General features: G+C 45.0%; 1 protein-coding gene across 1 annotated transcript in view; it reads left to right on the top strand.

Moving 5' to 3' along the window:
- Nucleotides 1-18,646, top strand: part of IGLON5 (IgLON family member 5) — a 342,036-nt gene extending 323,390 nt beyond the window's left edge. Inside the window, 2 exon segments of the mRNA XM_069949022.1 lie at nt 16,634-16,708; nt 16,711-18,646. Coding sequence (XP_069805123.1) covers nt 16,634-16,708; nt 16,711-16,784 — 149 coding nt within the window. The 3' untranslated portion in view covers nt 16,785-18,646.
- Nucleotides 18,647-22,406: the final 3,760 nt, after the last annotated feature.

The raw sequence follows: 22,406 nt of genomic DNA, 5'->3' as shown, positions 1-22,406 counted from the left end.
TCCAATCAGTCATTTATGAGCCGTCCTATTCCATTCCCTTTAAAATGTGAAAAATTCTCCTTGTGTGATTACTCAGTGAGCAGAATTTGTGGCAGTAATAACATCTCCTTTGCCATTCATTAGAACTGCTAATAGCCTTCTCCGCGCAGCCTGGGCCTGTGCCCGCGGGATACCAGCCTCTCTGTTTGTGTCGTATTTATTACATTGTAACTTCCTACTGTCACAGAGAATTACAGCGCTATATGGAATGTGTGCAGAATATCCGGAGCATATGAGCTTCCAATCTATGGGGGCGCTGACATCCACCACCTGAGAAAATCATCCAGGCCGCTCAGAGAAGACGCATGGCGCCTGGATGATTGTAGGAGAGATGTAAGCAAAGTGGAGACCAGCGAACCCGGCAGTGCCATGTGCAAATGGACACGTCTGCTGCACTGCCATCAATGGGACCTGATACATGTCAGATTATCAAATGTTCTGGATTATTGGACAGTCATAGAAAAGTGTAAGAGAAGCTACAGGAAGACACTATTACTATTATTATTGGAAATGTCCAAATTGTTTATTTTTAATTCTAAAATATAGATAATAGATAGATAGATAGATAGATAGATAGATAGATAGATAGATAGGTATTAGGTTCCATTTACACAGGAAGATTATCTGACAGATTATCTGCCAAAGATTTGAAGCCAAAGCCAGTAATGGATTTGAAAAGAGAAAAAAATCTCTTTATAGTCTGTTCCTGGCTTTGGCTTCAAATCTTTGGCAGATAATCTGTCAGATAATCTTTCTGTGTAAATGGACCCATAGATAGATAGACAGACAGACACAGGGGCATAACTACCACTATAGCAGCCATAGCAGCTGCTATGGGGCCCACCACATCAGGAGGGCTCCATTGCCCACTTCTGCAAATCACTGGGCCCCTTGAACTGTCATCATTTGCAACATTAGGTGGACAGATTAGGGTCAGTTAGGAAGGAAAGGGGACCCAATCAAAAGTTTGCTATGGGGCCCAGCCATTTCTATTTACACCCCTGGACAGACGGACAGACAGATAGGAGACAGATAGGAGACAGACAGATAGATATGAGATATCACACGAAAATCCAAAGCACTCCAGCATAAGGTGAAAAAAGGTAGTGGTTTATTACAAAAATGTGCAGAAACACAGGATGCAACGTTTCAGTTCTCTCACTGAACCATTATCAAGCATGAGATAGATATGAGATAGATAATAGATACCTGGCATAATATTCTACCATACGCCGCTCTTACATGTGCTCCATATGTGCCGGTGACTCCATTAGACGGTATTTATAACACATAAACAATTAATCACACAACATACGACCAGGAGCTGCACAGAACATATGGGAACATGGATGTTCTTGGAAGAAAACCAGACGACTCCTCCTGATTCTTAGGGGACAATTTACTTCCATATGTTTCAATTGATTAGTCTCTTCTTTAATGTGATTCCGACACTTCGCCTGTGACTGGCAGAAAGCATGAAAAGAGCAATGCCGATACATGTGGCCCTTTAGTTACTCCCATGTTCTGTCTGTTCTTCCACAGTCCTACCTCCAGACGCCCGTCCAGCACCTAGACCACTTTTCATCCTGAGCTTCCTGTTTCATGAATAGAACTTGTGAACACAGTGAAAAGTGACACTTTGTAAAGGAATTTTTCATGGTTAGGATATAACCATCCCTTATACCTGTACATTTGAACTGATGACGGTCCTAATAGTCACTAATATATTATAATTGAACCACATCACTCAATACAGACGTTATTGGTGGGCTTAACTGCGTCAATATGCGGTGCGCTGACTTGTATGGATTTCTCTGTAGGCAATGGAATAGCAATTACTCCACTAAATTAACTAATAAATCTAGAGCCCACCCCTCCCCCGTCCGCAGACCCGGACCCAGCAATGCCTCCATCTAACACATCACCGCAAAATGCCATCACCTAATGATTTACAATGAGCATAAAACTATAACAAAGAGCATCCGTCATCTCACATGACGCAAGGACATTAGCATTTATCGATTTACCAATGAAAACATCTAGATTCGTCCTGGACACTAAAGAGTTAAAGGGGAACGCTAGCAGGGAAATCTTTCAGATCAGCTCGTATCCGAAAATTATACAGAATTGTAATTTACTTCTTTTGCAAAATCAGCTGCTGTATGTCCTGCAGGAAGTGGTGTATTCTTTCCAGTCTGACACAGTGCTCTCTGCTGCCTCCTATGTCCATGCCAGGAGCAGCAAATCTCCATAGAAAACCTCTCCTGCTCTGGACAGTTCCTGACATGGACAGAGGTGGCAGCAGAGAGCAGTGTGTCAGACTGGAAAGAATACACCACTTTCTGCAGGACATACAGCAGCTGATAAGTACTGGAAGACTGGAGATTTAAAAATAGAAGTAAATTACTAATCTCTGCCACTATCTGGCACCAGTTGATTTTAAAGATTTTTTTTTTGCTGGAGTACCCCTTTAACTATGCAAACTACTCCTACGCCGAGGCAGCACAGTCACGGGACATCATTAATCCTGGCCTATATATTATTTATTATTAATCTTCCTTTTGGCCCTATTACACGAGACGATTATTGTGGAAAAAATCATTATATTGCTCAAATTTAAACGATAACCGTTCTGTGTAATTGCAGGCAACAATCGAAAAATCGTTCGTATGTCAATCGTTCGCTGTAATTCCACATTCGTTTGCTCAAGTTCCGCATTTGTTCACTTATCGTTCAGTGTAATAGCACATTGTTCGTTGTTTTGCTGGGATCAGATGGAATAAACGTTCATAGTAAAGATCGCAATAATGGTCGTAGTAACAATCGTAACTAACTACCATCGTTCTGTGTAATATGGTGAACGATTTCAGGTTAACGATAAACAATTTCGTTTGCGATCGTTTATCAGTAATCGTTAAAACTCGCTCCATGTAATAGAACCCTTAGTTGTACTTCTTAAATTAACACAACCCAAATGACAAACTCAGCTCTGCTACAGCTAATGAGTTCAGCTGGGTAACATCAGCGCTTCCTCCGACCCTAGGCCTGACTTTAGGACATGCCCTCCACCGCACTTAAAGCGACCGCAGTCTGTTGAGCGTGCACTTTGTCATGTGGATAAGACGCGTCTCGGGTTCACAGAGCGCTGCAGAGTCTGCGAGGAGCCGATAAAGCGTTAATCAGATAATTGCTTTAAGATTGAAATGATTCCTCCCCAGTGAAAGTTTATTTGCAGTTTGTCTGTTTACCCGATTAAACTTATCTACAATTATAAGTTCCCAGAGAAAACAGCGGGGGCTCGGAGGGGTGGGCTGACGGGAGGAGAAAGACACACTAAGTGTATACAGAGGGGGCTATTATCTGTCTCTGCCGCATCACTGCACTACTAGCCACAGCCGCCATTCACAGCACTGGGAGGGCTGGGAGATCACAGCACTGGGAAAGCCGGGAGACCACAGCACCGGGAAAGCCGGGAGACCACAGTACCAGGGAAGACGAGAGACCACAGCACCAGGGAAGACGGGAGACCACAGCAACAGGGAAAGGTGGGAGACCATAGCACCAGGGAAAGGTGGGAGACCACAGCACCAGGGAAAGGTGGGAGACCACAGCACCAGGGAAAGGTGGGAGACCACAGCACCAGGGAAGACGGGAGACCACAGCACCAGGGAAGACGGGAGACCACAGTACCAGGAAAGCTGGGAGACCACAGCACCAGGGAAGACAGGAGACCACAGCACCAGGGAAGACGGGAGACCACAGCACCAGGGAAAGCTGGGAGACCACAGCACCAGGAAAGACGGGAGACCACAGCACCAGGGAAAGCCGGGAGACCACAGCACCAGGGAAGACAGGAGACCACAGCACCAGGGAAGACAGGAGACCACAGCACCAGGGAAGACGGGAGACCACAGCACCAGGGAAGACGGGAGACCACAGCACCAGGAAAGACGGGAGACCACAGCACCGGGGAAGACGGGAGACCACAGTACCGGGGAAGACGGGAGACCACAGCACCAGGGAAAGCCGGGAGACCACAGCACCAGGGAAAGCCGGGAGACCACAGCACCAGGGAAAGCCGGGAGACCACAGCACCAGGGAAAGCCGGGAGACCACAGCACCAGGGAAAGCCGGGAGACCACAGCACCAGGGAAAGCCGGGAGACCACAGCACCAGGGAAGACGGGAGACCACAGCACCAGGGAAAGCCAGGAGATCACAGCACCAAGAAAGCAGGGAGATCACAGCACCAGGGAAAGCCGGGAGACCACAGCACCAGGGAAGACGGGAGACCACAGCACCAGGGAAACAGGGAGACCACAGCACCAGGGAAAGCCAGGAGATAACAGCACCAGGGAAACAGGGAGACCACAGCACCGGGAAAGCCGGGAGACCACAGCACCAAGAAAGCAGGGAGATCACAGCACCAGGAAAACTGGGGGACCACAGCACTGTGAAAGCCAAGAGACAACAGCACCGGGAGACCACAGTACAGGGAAGGCTGGGAGACCACAGCACCAGGAAAGCAAGGAGACGCCCTCTGTTGGAGCCATAATAGAGGCCATGTCAGTTGTCATCCAGCTTTATCCAGCTTGGATAATGCTTTTTATAGTTCCACAAATATAGTAATGCCAGGTAGGAACACCTATAGACTGACACCAGTAATTCCCTTACAACTGTATCCATGTATCCAAACCTAAACATTAGCATTCGTATCTGGTTCTAGCTCTTTTAGTGCTATCATGCAGTGCAGTGCCCATACAGTAGTTGTATCTCTTGCAGTGCCCATACAGTAGTTCTAGTTCTTGCAGTGCCCATACAGTAGTTCTCTTGCAGTGCCCATGCAGTGATTCTCTTGCAGAGTCCATACAGTAGTTCCATCTCTTGCAGTGCCCATACAGTAGTTGTATCTCCTGCAGTGCCCATACAGTAGTTGTCTTGCAGAGTCCATAAAGTAGTTCCATCTCCTGCAGTGCCCATACAGTAGTTCCATCTCTTGCAGTGCCCATACAGTAGTTGTATCTCCTGCAGTGCCCATATAGTAGTTGTATTTCTTGCAGTGCCCATACAGTAGTTGTCTTGCAGAGTCCATAAAGTAGTTCCATCTCTTGCAGTGCCCATACAGTAGTTCCATCTCTTGCAGTGCCCATACAGTAGTTCCTTCTCCTGCAGAGTCCATACAGTAGTTCCTTCTCCTGCAGTGCCCATACAGTAGTTTTATCTCTTGCAGTGCCCATACAGTAGTTTTCTTAAAGTGCCCATACAGTAGTTCCAGCTCTTGCAGTGCCCATACAGTAGTTTCATCTCCTGCAGTGCCCATACAGTAGTTCTCTTGCAGTGCCCATACAGTAGTTCTAGTTCTTGCAGAGTCCATACAGTAGTTCTCTTGCAGTGCCCATGCAGTGATTCTCTTGCAGAGTCCATACAGTAGTTCTCTTGCAGTGCCCATGCAGTGATTCTCTTGCAGAGTCCATACAGTAGTTCTCTTGCAGTGCCCATACAGTAGTTCTCTTGCAGTGCCCATGCAGTGATTCTCTTGCAGAGTCCATACAGTAGTTCCATCTCTTGCAGTGCCCATACAGTAGTTGTATCTCCTGCAGTGCCCATACAGTAGTTGTCTTGCAGAGTCCATAAAGTAGTTCCATCTCCTGCAGTGCCCATACAGTAGTTCCATCTCTTGCAGTGCCCATACAGTAGTTGTATCTCCTGCAGTGCCCATATAGTAGTTGTATTTCTTGCAGTGCCCATACAGTAGTTGTCTTGCAGAGTCCATAAAGTAGTTCCATCTCTTGCAGTGCCCATACAGTAGTTCCATCTCTTGCAGTGCCCATACAGTAGTTCCTTCTCCTGCAGAGTCCATACAGTAGTTCCTTCTCCTGCAGTGCCCATACAGTAGTTTTATCTCTTGCAGTGCCCATACAGTAGTTTTCTTAAAGTGCCCATACAGTAGTTCCAGCTCTTGCAGTGCCCATACAGTAGTTTTCTTAAAGTGCCCATACAGTAGTTCCAGCTCTTGCAGTGCCCATACAGTAGTTTCATCTCCTGCAGTGCCCATACAGTAGTTCTCTTGCAGTGCCCATACAGTAGTTCTAGTTCTTGCAGAGTCCATACAGTAGTTCTCTTGCAGTGCCCATGCAGTGATTCTCTTGCAGAGTCCATACAGTAGTTCTCTTGCAGTGCCCATGCAGTGATTCTCTTGCAGAGTCCATACAGTAGTTCTCTTGCAGTGCCCATACAGTAGTTCCATCTCTTGCAGTGCCCATACAGTAGTTCTCTTGCAGTGCCCATGCAGTGATTCTCTTGCAGAGTCCATACAGTAGTTCCATCTCTTGCAGTGCCCATACAGTAGTTCCATCTCCTGCAGTGCCCATACAGTAGTTCCATCTCCCGTAGTGGCTCAGTACATAGTTCCATCTCTTGCAGTGCCCATACAGTAGTTCCTTCTCCTGCAGTGCCCATACAGTAGTTCCTTCTCCTGCAGTGCCCATACAGTAGTTTCATCTCCTGCAGTGCCCATACAGTAGTTCTCTTGCAGTGCCCATGCAGTGATTCTCTTGCAGAGTCCATACAGTAGTTCCATCTCCTGCAGTGCTCATACAGTAGTTCCATCTCCTGCAGTGCCCATACAGTAGCTGTCTTGCAGAGTCCATACAGTAGTTTCATCTCCTGTAGTGCCCATATAGTAGTTCCATCTCCTGTAGTGCCCATACAGTAGTTCCTTCTCCTGCAGTGCCCATACAGTAGTTCCTTCTCCTGCAGTGGCTCAGTACATAGTTCTATCTCTTGCCGCACAGTTATGGCAGCCTCTGACCCATCACCACACTTTAGTCAGCTAGTAGATGACAATTGACTACTTGAACACATTTATGAAATCAGCGATGGCGGCCATACACATGTTAACTATGATTAATATTTTCGGATAGATGTTTTGAGAGATCCTTATGAAGCCATAATGGAAGCCGTCCAACCTTTTTGTTGCTTTCCAATGGACATTACTGGTCCAATCCAAGAAAGGTAATTTAGCTAAAGTACTCTCGAGGATATCAGATTTTCTCCAACCTCCATCTTGGTGATCAACGTTATCTTGTGAAAAAAGCCTTGTTCATATTCTGTAATCTCTTGTTATGACAGTCCTGATGACCTCCGATACACACATATTAAAAATAAATGAGCCATGTTATTGCTTTGTCATACAGAAAAGGTGCAGTGGCCTACAGCTTCTGGGGGTTGTGCTTCATGTTCTTCACAATGACAAAACCACCTAGATACCACATAGTGTTAGGGCCTTTATTATTGTGTCAGAATTTCTATAAACATCCTATAGGTATATATCTAGTATAATACGCCTATATACAAGAATATAACTACTATAATATGCACAAGCCAAAAAGACAGAAATGGCTGCACATCGCACCCATGGCTGACACGAAAGCTTATTCAGCTACATTTAAAACCAACATCAGAAGTTAGTATATAATTTGGCCAAACCATATTGCCTCATGTACCACGTGCAGGTTTTCTGATACACATGAGTCCCTAACCAAAAAACATCACTGTGCCGGTCAGCGACCACAATCCCCGCAAAGCGTGCGCAAGCAGAGAAGGGGGGGCCACGGAATAGCACTGCAACCCCATTGTCACAGGACCAGACCCTAAAGGGCCCCCCCAGACCCGCATTCCGTGGCACCTCTTCTCTGCTTGCGCACGTTTTGCGGGGATTGTGGTCGCTGACCGGCACAGTGATGATGTTTGGTTAGGGACTCATGTGTATCAGAAGACCTGCAGGTGGTACATGAGGCAATATGGTTTGGCCAAATTATATACTAACTTCTGATGTTGGTTTTAAATGTAGCTGAACAAGCTTTCGTGTCAGCCATAGGTGCGATGTGCAGCCATTTCTGTCTTTTTGGCTTGTGCATATTTTATGTATTCTGTCCCTTTTTTCATTGTGGCTAGCACTCGTGCTGTGTAAGACCCATGTGATCCAAATTAGCAGGAAGCACCTGTGTACATAAGGGGAGGATCTCCTAGTATTCTCCCATTCTACCTGCAGAGGAATGGAGAGAGGTAAGAGCTTGTTCACACTTGTGTTGCTTGGCGTCCACTTTTTCCGCCGGTGGCGCCTGCGGGGTTTGGGGTGCCCTTTTGGGACTGGTCCTGTGACAATGGGGTTGCAGGGCCATTCCGTGGCCCCTCTTCTCTGCTTGCGCACGTTTTGCGGGGATTGTGGTCGCTGACCGGCACAGTGATGATGTTTGGTTAGGGACTCATGTGTATCAGAAGACCTGCACGTGGTACATGAGGCAATATGGTTTGGCCAAATTATATACTAACTTCTGATGTTGGTTTTAAATGTAGCTGAACAAGCTTTCGTGTCAGCCATGGGTGCGATGTGCAGCCATTTCTGTCTTTTTGGCTTGTGCATATATTATGTATTCACTTGCAAGCGCAAGTGAAACAGTCTGTCGCCTTGACGCACCTGCTTCCACCTCCCTCCCCGTGATCCATGCTGTACTGAACCCCGAATAAATTGGATAATGTTTTTCAGCAAACGGTGAGTGCTAGCTCTTTCTTCTTTTTTGGACTGGATTGGATTTATCTTATTATTAGCTTTATGCACCACCTAGCTGAACATCCACTGCCTATGCGTCCTCTACTCTTATTCCTGACCCAGAGTACTTCACTAATACCCTATATGCGCATTGGTGCTCGCTCCTATTTCTCTTTGGACTGTTTTTATAACTACTATAATACTGCTCCTATATCTCTTTGGACTGTTTTTATAACTACTATAATACTGCTCCTATATACAGGAATATAACTACTATAATACTACTCCTATATACAGGAATATAACTACTATAATACTGCTTCTATATACAAGAATATAACTACTATAATACTGTTCCTATATACAGGAATATAACTACTATAATACTGCTCCTATATACAAGAATATAACTACTATAATACTGCTCCTATATACAAGAATATAACAAGTATAATACTGTTCCTATATACAAGAATATAACTACTATATTTCTGCTTCCTAAGTAGAAGAATAGAACTATAATTATATTTCTCTATGTGGATCAACACTCAATAAAGAGACAGCATTTTAATATAATTTGTATTTGATGTTTTCCGCGGACCCTTGCTGGACTCCCCGTTCTCCAGGCTGCAGTAATATAGTCCTCCTGTAGGTATTATTTATACAGTGACCTGAACTATCCAGATAAGAAACCCATTTCGGAGAACTTCCACTTGGTAACAATCTACACAGTCTAACCACAGTCCCAGCAAACAACCTCATTACCCCGGATTTTCATGGTGGGTTTCATCCTCGCCTTTCTCTTCTTCCTCTTCTGAAGTCCCCATCTCCTCAGTGCGCCCCCGTGCACTGACCTCTCTTTGCTTTTTACGTTCTTCATTTAGTTGGTTCTCCGTTCTCGAAACTTGAAGCAACTTTTTTAATTTTTTTTTTTTTTTTTTTTTTTTTTTTTTTTGCAAATTCATCCAATTTATTTCTGAGTATCCTTTTGCCGCCTCAGATTATCACACTACAAAAAAAAAAAAAAAAGAAAACGTAGAACTCTATCTTCTGTGAACAGCCTGAGCTGAACGGCTCCCAGGGCAGACACAGAGAGAGCGCCTGACAGCCTCGTAACAAGCGCCGAATGTTTTTGACACGACGTTGCCGATGCCAGCGAGTCTTCAATCTCAGACCTCTTCACTCCTGCCTCCGAGGCTTGTTGTGGTGGATTGTCAATCCACATTTTCATTGCTCTGGAATTGCTGTCACGGCCACCATGGGGCCTGCACGTCGTTGCACCTGAAACCAGCCAAGACTTTCTAAACGTTCCGTCTCGTCTTTGTTGTTTTTATTTTTTTTTTTAATTTTCAATTTTTTCATTTTTTTTTTTTTTTTTTGTTCTTGCCGAGTCGAAGAAAGTGGAAACTATCTGGCGCGAAAGTGAGATATTCATCTTTCAAAGCAAACAACTGCCGCTTACACCTTTGGGGGTTGAGTCCCTCGATTCTATGACTTTAATAATCACTTCCTTAATTACCTTGTGTTGAAGAAAACAAACCGGCTTCTTCATCAAGACAGTAGCTTCCAAGGGAATATCTATCAGCCCAAGTGCATGCTTCAAAGCTTTAATCAGATTCCGCCCCCCCCCCCCCCCAACCCGCTCTAAAATCCTCGCCGTTGTTTTTCTATTCCGATTTCCCTGAAAGGACCCTTTATCTCTCCCCAGTTCGAGACATTTTATTGGATTGTGACGCTTCTTTGCCGCTTTGTTTAACTGCCAAACACATGCAGCCATTATTAAAGAGATTTCATATCCTCCTCGGTAAAAAAAATAAAATTAAAAAAATACCAGCATAATATTCTGGGTTTGCCCAACTCGCTATTATCTATCGCACATACATGGGGCAGGAATTTTTTACAGTCGGTTATTTTTGTATATTCTTTTTGGATGTCACTTTGCTTTAGTTTCTAAGCATTGGCCTCATTGGACAGATTACTGCCGTCCTGTATGCAATCGGCGCCCGCCAAGGTTACAAGTTGCAAAAAGTTAATTTTACCGTTTTTATTTTCGAGGAGTCGGCGAAAATTTTTATTAGAATATTGTGTTGCCCCCCAAAAGGTATACAAATCCCCAATATATACTTTTTACGGGAAATGCTTATAAAGGGGGAGATTTATCAAACATGGTGTAAAGTGAAACAGGCCCTGTTGCCCCTAGCAACCAATCAGATTCCACCTTTCATTCCTCACACACTCTTTGGAAAATGAAAGATGGAATCTGATTGGTTGCTAGGGGCAACTGAGCCAGTTTCACTTTACACCATGTTTGATAAATCTCCCCCATAGTACATATATATACACATAGTATACACTCTGGCCGGGATCCCTAGCAGTGCCGCAAAAAACTGACATGTCAGTTTTCTGCGGCCGCTATTCATTGAATAGCGGCCGCAGAGAACCTGTCAGTACACACAATGGAGCGCATGGCTCCGGCCGCACGCTCCATTGTGTACAGCGGGAGCAGACTGATGCGCCCGCATCCAAATTCAGCAGCAGTGAAGATTATCTGGCCGCTACTGCAGTACTGATCTTCTCTGACATCGGCCGTTCCGTTACCCGGCCCGGTCACAGAACGGCCTGTGTCTTACGCCATGGGAACATGGCCTTATGATGTCATAGTAATGATTTACGTCCTCTTTAAGATTATTAATAATGGGCAACACCTGCCATCTTGGAATCATGGCAGCACAAACATGACTTGGGTTCTTCATATTTCTTGCAGATGAATATTCAAAGGAGAACTCCGGGCTGGGGTGATTTTGGCAGAGTGTTGGGGGGATGGAAGAAGCCACATGCTCTCACCTCCCTCCGCTCCAGCGCTGATGCCGGTATCCTGCATTTCTGGGTCCTGGGATGTGACGTGCCGGACCCCCTTAGCCAGTCAGCGCCTGTAGCGGGGTTCTCCTTTAAAAAATTGCCTTTGTTGGAGCCACAACCTAGGAACAAGTCTGTTCTATTCTTTGTATGTGAGTCCCATATGGCTACTATAAAGTATAAAAGAAGCCAGGCTGTATATAGGGGAAACACCATTGTGTAACTATTGAGATCACCTATAGAATAGTCAGTACAGCAGGAGCAGAGGAGGATAACTATTGAGATCACCTATAGAATAGTCAGTACAGCAGGAGCAGAGGAGGATGTCCCACCAACCATCCATGTCAATGCCGACCTCTCCTCCGCTGCTGAGTCCCTTAGAGCCCCATATTTCCGTTTCTCTAGAATTTTCTGTATTAGATGTTGGAGGGCGCAGGTTGAGGCTTCGGGGATTAGAACCGATGGGTTGGATTGGATTCTGAAAGCTAATGGAGAAGCCGACATCTGGTGTGACTGTGAGATTCCACCGCCATCTCCATTACAGGGTGTTCTAGCACAGATTACTATTGTCTTCCAAATAATAACAGTTTCCTAGGGTTCCTCCCCCGGGACCCCCATCATTTACATCATTTAGCAGTGTCTTGGCACGCGCCTATATACCGGGACTCCTGCCAGACACCTAGCACGCTGCTCCCTGCCTCCACAACAGCTCCACACATGCTCTCTGCGGCTTCCTGACACAGATTCCTCCCCGCTGTACAAGGCAGAGAGGAGCATTACTGACATTTCCTGACTTTTAACGCACAATCCTGCAAAAAATACAAAAATCACCGGTAAATCAGAGACTTATGTGGAGCAACAAGATACTGCTTATTTCTTAGCTTTATGAATCTGCTTAGATACATTCCCTCATGCAATGTTCCCTACCTATATCTCTGAAGGTGCGGGGAAACTACAACTCCCAGCATGCCCAGAGAGCCACAGATAGAGGGGCCACTGTACGGAGTTGCTGTATGGATAGCTGCTGATAGGGGTACTTTTTTTTTCCTTTCTAATCAGATTTTTAAATTACTTCTATTTAAAAATCTCAAGTCTTCCAGTACTTATCAGTTGCTGCATGTCCTGCAGGAAGAGGTGTATTCTTTCCAGTCTGACACAGTGCTCTCTGCTGCCACCTCTGTCCATGTCAAGAACTGTCCAGAGCAGCAGCAAATCCCCATAGAAAACCTCTCCTGCTCTGGGCAGTTCCTGACAGAGGTGGCAGCAGAGAGCACTGTGTCAAACTGGAAAGAATACACCACTTCCTGTAGGACATACAGCAGCTGATAAGTACTGGAAGACGAGATTTTTTAATAGAAGTAAATTACTAATCTATATAACTTTCTGACACCAGTTGATTTGAAGGGAAAAAAATGGAATTCCCCTTTAAGCCTTATGATAATATGTTTCAGAACTATCATATTTTCCATTTAGCTTCTCCAGTTTTCCAAAATTAGCCCCACCCCCGTACACAATGACCGCAACTGGGCGCTGTCCTGGGCGCGGTCCTGGGTGCTCTCCTGAGTGCTGTCCTGGGTGCTGCCCTTGGCGCTCTCCTGGGCACTGTCCTGGGTGCTGTCCTAGGTGCTGCCCTTGGTGCTCTCCTGGGCACTGTCCTGGGTGCTGTCCCGGCTGCTGTCCTAGGCGCTCTCCTGGGTGCTGCCCTGGGCACCGTCCTGGGTGCTGTCCTGGGCGCTGCCCTGGGCGCTGTCCTGGGCCCTGGGCACTGTCCATGGTGCTGTCCTGGGCACCGGCCTGGGCGCTGTCCTTGGCACTCTCCTGGGCGCGGTCCTGGGAGCTGTCCTGGGCCCTGGGCGCTGTCCTAGGTGCTGTCCTGGGCACCGGCCTGGGCACTCTCCTGGGCGCAGTCCTGGGAGCTGCCCTGGGCGCGGTCCTGGGAGCTGTCCTGGGCCCTGGGCGCTGTCCTGGGTGCTGTCCTTGTTGCTGTCCTAGACGCCATCCTGGGTGCAGTCCTGGGCGCTGTCCTGGGTGCAGTCCTGGGCGCTGTCCTGGGTGCTGTTTTGGGGGCACTGTCCTGGGCGCTCTCCGGGGCGCTGCTCATAAGAGCCCACAAATATTTCTGGATGTTGCTGACCATTACCTGAGAATACAGCACACAAGGCCCAAATAGCAAAGTGAGTGTCTGACCAAAGCAAAGGTAGAAAAGAAGACTTAAATAGTATCGCCATACAGTACACTAATAAACAGTGATATTAAAGAAGACCCAGATAACACTACTATATTGTATACCAGTAATATATGGGTCTTCTGCTGAACAATGTTCAAATAAGTAAGGAAATGTTAAGAGAATGGTATAAAATAAGTCTGAAATACTATTGACAACAGAAGGACCAGATAATACTACCATATAGTGCACTGGTAAAAAGAGAATCCAGTGCCAGAATAGTAAAACAGAAGACCTAGATATTACTACCATATTGTGCACTAATAATAAGGGAATACAGTGCTAAAAACATGGTAAAACAAAAGCCCACATAATACTACCATATAGTGCACTAATAATAAGGAAATACAGTGCTAAAACATGGTAAAACAGAAGCCCAGATAATACTGCCATATAGTGCACTAATAATAAGGGAATACAGTGCTAAAAACATGGTAAAACAAAAGCCCAGATAATACTGCCGTATAGTGCACTAGTAAAAAGGAAAGCCAGTGCCCCAACAGAAGTCCCAAATAATACTGCTAAACAGTGCCCAAACATTAGTATAAACAGAAGGGCACAATTATACTGCCATCTAGTACAGTAATAAAAGAGGAATACAGTACCGAAACAATGTTACAAAAAGCCAGATAATACAGCCACACAGTGCTCACGTAACAGCGGACTCCATTACTAACCCAAAATATAAACTTATTTGTGGCCAGTCTTTAGATGTTAATATACTCTACCAGGGCTTCTATGAGACTGCTCAGTGTGGCTCACCCTCCTTTGAAATAAATGAGGCTGAGCTGCAATACCACACACAGTCTCTGCAGAGAAATGGCGCTGTTGCAGCATTTCTTCAAGTCTCACAGAATCCCTTTAAGATCCAATAAGAACAATCAAGTAGAGGCTAGTCACAGCTCATTTCCAGCAGCAGCAGCAGCCGTCGCGGTGATTGATCGCCCTACAGGAGTATTTATATTCCGGACGTCCTGACGGCGGCATAATGAGTTGCAGTGGGAGTTACTTTGTCAATTTTCTGCATTTTTGTTTTTCATCAAACTTTATGTTGCTAACACTGACAATGATAAAATCAGGAAAAATGAGACGTTCTCCTAATCACCGAGACTGAGCGAGCGCGCAAATGTGGAAAAACTGGAATTACCAGAGAGAAGTTATCCATCCCGGAGGCGGGAGGCGGAATCCTCCAGAACAGAGGAGAGACGTCCAATAGGGACACATCCATAGTATAACAACCAGCAGGAACATATAGGAAGGAAGTCATCCCCATCATACACCATCTATCTATCTATTTATCTATCTTCTATCTATCTATCTATCTATCTATCTATCTATCTATCTATCTATCTATCTCCTATCTATCTATCTATCATCTATCTATCTATCTATCTATCTATCTCCTATCTATCTATCTCCTATCTATTATCTATCTCCTATCACTCTATCTATTATCTACCTATCTATCTATCCTCTATCTATCTATCTATCTCCTATCTATCTATCTATCTATCTATCTATCTATCTATCTATCTATCTATCTATCTATCTATCTATCTATCTATCTCCTATCTATCTATCTATCTATTAATTATCTCCTATCTATCTATCTATCTATCTATTATATATTTATCTATCTATTATCTATCTATTATCTATCTATCTATCTCCTATATATCTATCTCCTATCTATCTATCTATCTATTATATATTTATCTATCTCCTATCTATCTATCTATGTATCTCCTATCTATCTATCTATCTATCTATCTATCTATCTATCTATCTATCTATGTATCTCCTATCTATCTATCTATCTATCTATTATCTATCTACCTATCACCTTTTTTTCCTGAAAACAACCTAGGTAGTACCTCCAGTACCCCCCCGTAGGTAGCATCCCAGCATCTAGGTCCTCCCAGTACGTAGTCTCTCCGGGTAGCCAGGTCTCCCCTGTAGGTAGTACTCCCAGTACCTAGGTCCCCCCCGTAGGTAGCATGCCTGCATCTAGGTCCTCCCTGTATGTAGTCTCTCCCAGTAGCCCCCCCCCCCCCCCTGTAGGTAATACTCCCAGTACCTAGCCCCCCCCCCCCCTGTAGGTAGTACTCCCAGTACCTAGGTCCCCCCCAGTAGGTAGCATGCCTGCATCTAGGTCCTCCCTGTATGTAGTCTCTCCCAGTAGCCAGATTTCCCACTGCTCCCACCACCACCACTCTCCAGAGCACTCTGCTGCCTTCTGTTTCTTCCCTGCTCTGGCGGAGGTCGCAGGAGTGACGTCACCATGTGCCCCTCTGCCAGCATGAAGAAAGAAGACAGAGACACTCTAGGCAGCATGTACCTACAAGGACATCCTATGGACGCTCTTAAGGGGCTCAGGTGGAAGATATATAAACATGTCTTCTTTTCTATCTGCCATTGCAGAGCCCCCCCCCACCACCACCACTCCCTCACAGCCTGTAGGTGGTCGGCCCCTTGCCTGCTTCTAGAAACAGCCCTGATAGGGAGCTATGTATAAAAAAAAAGGCTCTGGAATTGTATTAACAATTCAGTCAGCATGGCAATGTGGACCAAAGAACAGCAGAGTGTTAAAAGGTGGAAATTCCCTCTAAGACCAAGTGACCCCTTTAATGGATTAGGGGAGAGAAAACATCTCTTTTTACAGCATGAACAAAATTTATATTTAATAGAAGCAAAATAGCAATCTAAACAGAAACATTTCAAGGCTCCAGCAACTCCAACTATATTGTAAACATCATACAGAACGGACTTCTTTTGATTCCGCTAAGCTTTCAAGGCCAGTCGAGCCTTCCGGCAAAATGACGTCTTCAGTGAACTAGTATTCAACTTCTTACATTCTGTAATCTGGTGCAGTCTTATCTCCAATGTATTTAAAGTATTTTTTCCTTTTTTTAAATTTTCTTTCCCTCTGTCCTCATGTGTTTCTTCTCTCTTTCTCTCTTCCAGAACCCGGTTCTGCCCCCAACCACAGCGTGACGTACACAGTATCGCCTCTCCTCCTCGCCATCGTGTCTTTCACGTTAGTCTCCCTCTTACGTACAATCTAAACTTAGAAAAACACAAAAAGAAAAAGAAAAAAAAGAATTTCTGGAAATAATTGTCAAGACGGGCAGTGAAAGAGTATTACGAATTAAAAAAAAAAAAACGACAAAAAAAATTACATTACAGCGAAAACATAAAAACACAAAAGGTTAATTTTTTTTTTTTTTTAGATGGAATCCAACACTGTGAGGGAACAATTTATGCATTTTTGAAAACAACGCATCATTGACTTTCTGCGCCTTTTCACGGGGAAGAGATAGAGATGGATTTTACCAGTGACTAAAAAAAAAAAAAAAAAAAGTAGACCATCGAGAAGGCCGATGTAGAAAATGGCAAGACACCGGGTAAATATTAGGGAAACATTTGGAAGGATACTTTTTTTCGGGAGTCGGAGCGAGAAGACAGTGATTGCCAATCAAGATGAACCTCATTAGTGTTTTAGAAGACGTTAAATTTGCAATTTTGCCCCTTGCAGTGCTGAAGAGACTGCAACCATCTTCAGCTCTGGGAGGGCAGAAGTCTTAAGTGTAGTTGCCCAATGTACCTCATTCCTCGTCATGAATGGATCTTCTCCAGCCACCCTAAATGTTACGAGTCAGCTCCCCTGCCTGACCTTGTGTCTCCATCACCGTTACTGTGCCCATGACTTCCCTGAACCCTCACCAAACCAATGCCAATACTTCCAGTGGAGTACATGTGGAATTTTTACCCTACTTTAGCCACCATGGTGGACATCTACTACCCGCAGTTCTTCAAGGTTTCAACATACACAAGCTGGGACATGAACCAAGAGTGACATAAGTACAATAGATGTCCTACTGGGTAAGGTCTTCTCCATTGTTTCCAAGAAGACCCTCCGGACCTTCATACTACAACAAGTTGGATACAATTAAGACTTAGTGGATCGTCGGTGTTTTGTACCTGCATCTCCCGTCCTTCGAACACATGGACATTACAAGAGGGAGTTGGGTTTGGATCGGTTAGAGAACCTCAGCCATTGGTTAGAAGGTTGGGTGATGGGTGTTTTATGGATGTTGTACCCACCATATCAGGGACAAGCAGGGAGAGTATGCAACTAGAACCTAAAAAAATGAAAATCTTGAGATACGTAAGGGATAATGCACAGTCCCTTCTAGTTTCATATGCCTGTCATTCATCACCAGTGTCTGTGACATTCTTGTGGGTATTATACAGACCCTATGCCCCTTTTGTAGACAAAAAAGAAGGGGATCACAGGGCCTTGAGTATTGTCTGACTGTTAGCTGTCTGTCTGCATGGTCCTATCACTGATTGCAAGCCCCCAGGCCCGCCCTTACTCCCCATTGCGTTATGCTGACATTGGAATGGACTCAATCCTTACGGCCTGTTAATGTTTGTAATTTGCACTGTGTGGAGATTGAAGGGGCTTAGGTTAGCAAAATTATCGAGCTTCAGTTGTCCATTTTAATTTTAATTTTTCTGTAATTCCTAGGATCCCCCCCAAAAAAGTCCTCTAGGGACCGCTAAAAAAAATGCAGCCAATAGCGGATAGTCCCCTTGCCCCTCATCCCCATTAACCTCTAAAAAAAAGCATGGGCCAGCCCCGAGCGTGTCTTTGTCCTGGCGTCTGTTTGTCACATTCACCTATCCATAACAGATACACAGGAGGCCGAAGAGCAAAAAAAAAAAAAAAAAAAAAAAAAAACGGCCCCAACAAGAGCTTCCAAGATGTGCGTCAAAGCAATGCATTCTGGGATTTCACATTCTTTGTTCCTGCGTGAGGGGGAGGGGGTGTTTTGCCTTTCTGTTGGGGCGACTTATGGCTCATCATTGGAAATTCTTGGCAGATTTTTTCTTTTGTTTATCTGGGATGTTTTTGTTTTGTTTTTCTTTTTTTTTTCTTTTTTGCAAAATGATAAAAAAAAATACTTGTGAATATTGGCAACAAATGTATAAAGTGTTATAATATAACAGAGAGAAAACTCTACTTCAGGTCTGGGTGAGAATTTCTTTGTGTATAATGTCTATAAAAACTCGTAAGGAACAAAACTCTTTCTAATGCTGCCTGTAGGTGGCACAAGAGAGACAGTTTTCTTTCTTGAGGAAAGCTGATTTGCATATGTTTAATCCACAAGCAATAACAGACACCGGCACTACCTTAGAAATACCTAGGCGACGTAGGGTTATGTGTAGATAGAGTTTTGGATGCGCGGTATATGAAGTCACTGGTTGGTGCTCACTTTCCCAAAGGATATATATGTCCACAATAATCAAAAGCAAAGAAAATTGGAGAGGGCACCCACTGAAGTTGTGATCTTCTTTATTTCGGTGCTTAATAAAAAAACACATAGGACATTCAGGGCTGATACGCAGGACGCCAGCATTTAGATGAATAGAGGTAACAGCTGGTTCGCGCGCATGCGCACTTCTTCAGACCGCGTCTGAAGAAGCACGAATGTGCGCGAACCAGCTGTTCTTCATTTTTGATAACTTGCATATGTGTTCCCAGGGAGCATTGCTCCACAACCTGGATCTCCTCAAAAAGAATCAGTATCTACTGTGATGGTCCATATTGTATCTTATATTACTTTCACTGGCGGCTTTACTAGCCTACTGTAGTTGGGGTACTTCAAGTCTTTCAGTGCACTAATATCTCCTCCTCTTAGTGAAGTGTCAAGCTGGAGACAGACGGGGGTGCATCACCGAGGGGAGGAGATATTGGTGCACTGGTGGCGGGCCCAGCACCCAAATTGGACAATGGCCTAAGAACAAACTGGAGCCGGGTGGCGATGGAAGAAACACACAGCACCATTACAATGTGCATGGTGGAGCCCATCAGGTGATATGGAAATCTTAATGGAGTAGTTAAAATGATACATTTGCTTTGAAATAAATCTATTGTGAAATCTTTACTGAATTAAAGGCCACATGTAAGTAGACCTCGTTCCCTATGATAACACTTCCTGCTTTAAAGAGGTTATCAAGGCTTAAAAAAAAAAAAAAAAAACATGGTCACTTCCTTCCAGAAACTCCTGTCCACAGTTTGGGTGTGGATTTGTGGCTAGGAGTGAAAAGAGGTGACTTGCAAAACCACACACAACCTGAGGACAGAGGTGGCGCTGTTCATACAAGAAAGTAGCTATGGATAACCCCTTTAATATTCTGGTGCCTCTGTCTTGTCCTACAATATTCATTCTTCATACAATCTTTGTTTTTTTCCTATAGAAAAGTTTCTCATTAGTCTCTATACAGTCCCGGGCCCTTGTGCACAGACAGGGACCAGGATCGGTCTGTGTCTTCATTGGGACACAGGCAAAAATCCAATTCTTACTGAAAACTTCCATCACGTCCTTATTGACCTTTCTTTGCCCAGAAAAAAATGAAAGGTTTAAAGCCTCAAAGATCATCCATAGTTCTTTATAAAACGGAAAAAGAAACAAATGGTTTTACACATAACTGGAACCTGGAGGAGGAAGGGAAAGGTTTTCGCTGAATTCCATTTTATATATATATATATATATATATATTATATATATATATACCGTATTTTTCGCTTTATAGGACGCGCCTTTTGATAAGACACACCCCTGATTTCAGGGGGGAAAAATAGAAAAAAAAATATTTTGCTCATTGTCACAGTTTGGAGATAGCAGCAGTGTGATTGGTGCCAATCCCCCCATATAGTGCCCCTCATAGTAGCCAATGCCCCCATATAGTGCCCCACATAGTAGCCAATGCCCCCATATAGTGCCCCACATAGTAGCCAATGCCCCCATATAGTGCCCCACATAGTAGCCAATGCCCCCATACAGTGCCCCATATAGTAGCCAGTGCCCCCATATAGTGCCCCATATAGTAGCCAATGCCCCCATACAGTGCCCCCATATAGTAGCCAATGCCCCCCATGGTAGCCAATGCCCCCATACAGTGCCCCCTATGGTAGCCAATGCCCCCATACAGTGCCCCCTATGGTAGCCAATGCCCCCCATGGTAGCCAATGCCCCCATACAGTTCCTCCATATAGTAGCCAGTGCCCCCATATAGTAGCCAGTGCCCCCATATAGTAGCCAGTGCCCCCTGCGACCAGAAAAACAACAAACAGGCTACTCACCTGTCCGCCGGCCCCAGCAGCTCCTCTCCCGACACTCCGGTCTCCGTCATCCTCCGGCACAGGCAGCGGAGCGGAGAGAGACTGCCGCTGCTGAACACTTCCAGGACACAGGCAGCTTCTCTGTACCCCACTGCCTGTACCCGGAGGATGACGGGAGACCGGAGTGTCGGGAGAGGAGCTGCTGGGGCCGGCGGAGAGGTGAGTAGGACAGCGATCCCCTCCGCCCGCCCAGCCGGCCCCCTCCATCGCCGCTTAGCCGATCAGGAGCCCAGGAAAGTGCTGCTCATTGCACTTTCCTGGGCTTCTGATCGGCTGTCAGCTGAGCGGGGATAGAAGGGGCGGGCGGAAAGGGTCACTCAGGGCCGCTCACTATGCACATGCATAGTAAGCGGCAATACAGGGGGCGGGCCGTCTTCGCTTTATAGGACGCACTTAGTTTTTCCTCCCACTTATATAACATTTTCTTCTCCATTTACCTCCAAAGTAAAAAAAAATACTTCCAGTTTGGGATCGGGGATATTGTTAAAAAAATCACCTCCTCTTTAAGGTAAAGCCATCTAAGTATACGGTACATAAAGTCTCCGACAACATGAATTGTTTATTTACTATGTGATAAAAAAAAAACAAAAAACTCATATTTAAAACTCACTGTGATGACTGCAGCAGTGTGCAGCATAAACTGACATCTACTGATTTCTACAGCTGACCTATTAGCTTTACAGGACAGATTAGTACAGGGTCAGCAGAGTCATTTCAAGCGGGGTCAGCTCATCACTAGAGGGTGGGGTGAAGAGAGTCATCTCATCAATAGAGAATAGGATAAGTAGAGTCATCTTATGCTAGTTAGAGGGTGAACTCATCTTTTAGCTTTGCTGAGTAGACTGGGACATGTAAAGCAGAGTAATCTTATTATCATTAGAGGGCGGGGTCAACACAGTCATCTCATTATCATGAAAGGGCATTGTCCGCAGAGTCATCTTATTATTAGAGGGTGGGGTCAGCACTGTCATCTCATTATTAGAGGGCGGGGTCAGTACTGTCATCTCATTATTAGAGGGCGGGGTCAGCACTGTTATCTCATCATTATCAGAGGGGGGAGTCACAGAGTGGTCTTACTGTCACTAGAGGAGGGGGCATTATTAATATTTGACAGCTGTATTGTATTGCTGAAGGCCTAGATAAGGCAGGGAAGTAACATTACATAGGCGGATAAGGCTTGGTATGCAGCTCCCCTGCCACTCTGAGCTCTCTAGGGATTGGACTGGGCTCCTCCTCTTCCTGGAGACTGTATTGGTCTATAGACAGCCTTCTGACCATTAACTTCAATTCATTGCAGCTGCCATAAAGCGCACCACCCTGCTCTTATAAACCAGGCACATATACACGACTCATTGTTACACTCCAGGGACAATATGCAAGGACAATAGTAGTAGTAGTCTCATCTCACCAGTAGTAGTACACTCATCTTCACCAGTAGTAGTAGTAGTAGTAGTAGTAGTAGTAGTAGTACACTCATCTCACCAGTAGTAGTAGAAGTAGTACACTCATCTCACCAGTGGTAGTAGTACACTCATCTCACCAGTAGTA

This window comes from Dendropsophus ebraccatus, chromosome 12, assembly GCF_027789765.1.
Source record: "Dendropsophus ebraccatus isolate aDenEbr1 chromosome 12, aDenEbr1.pat, whole genome shotgun sequence".
NCBI lineage: Eukaryota > Metazoa > Chordata > Amphibia > Anura > Hylidae > Dendropsophus > Dendropsophus ebraccatus.
Note: the sequence above shows the minus strand (reverse complement) of the source record. Positions and strands in the feature narration are given on the sequence as shown.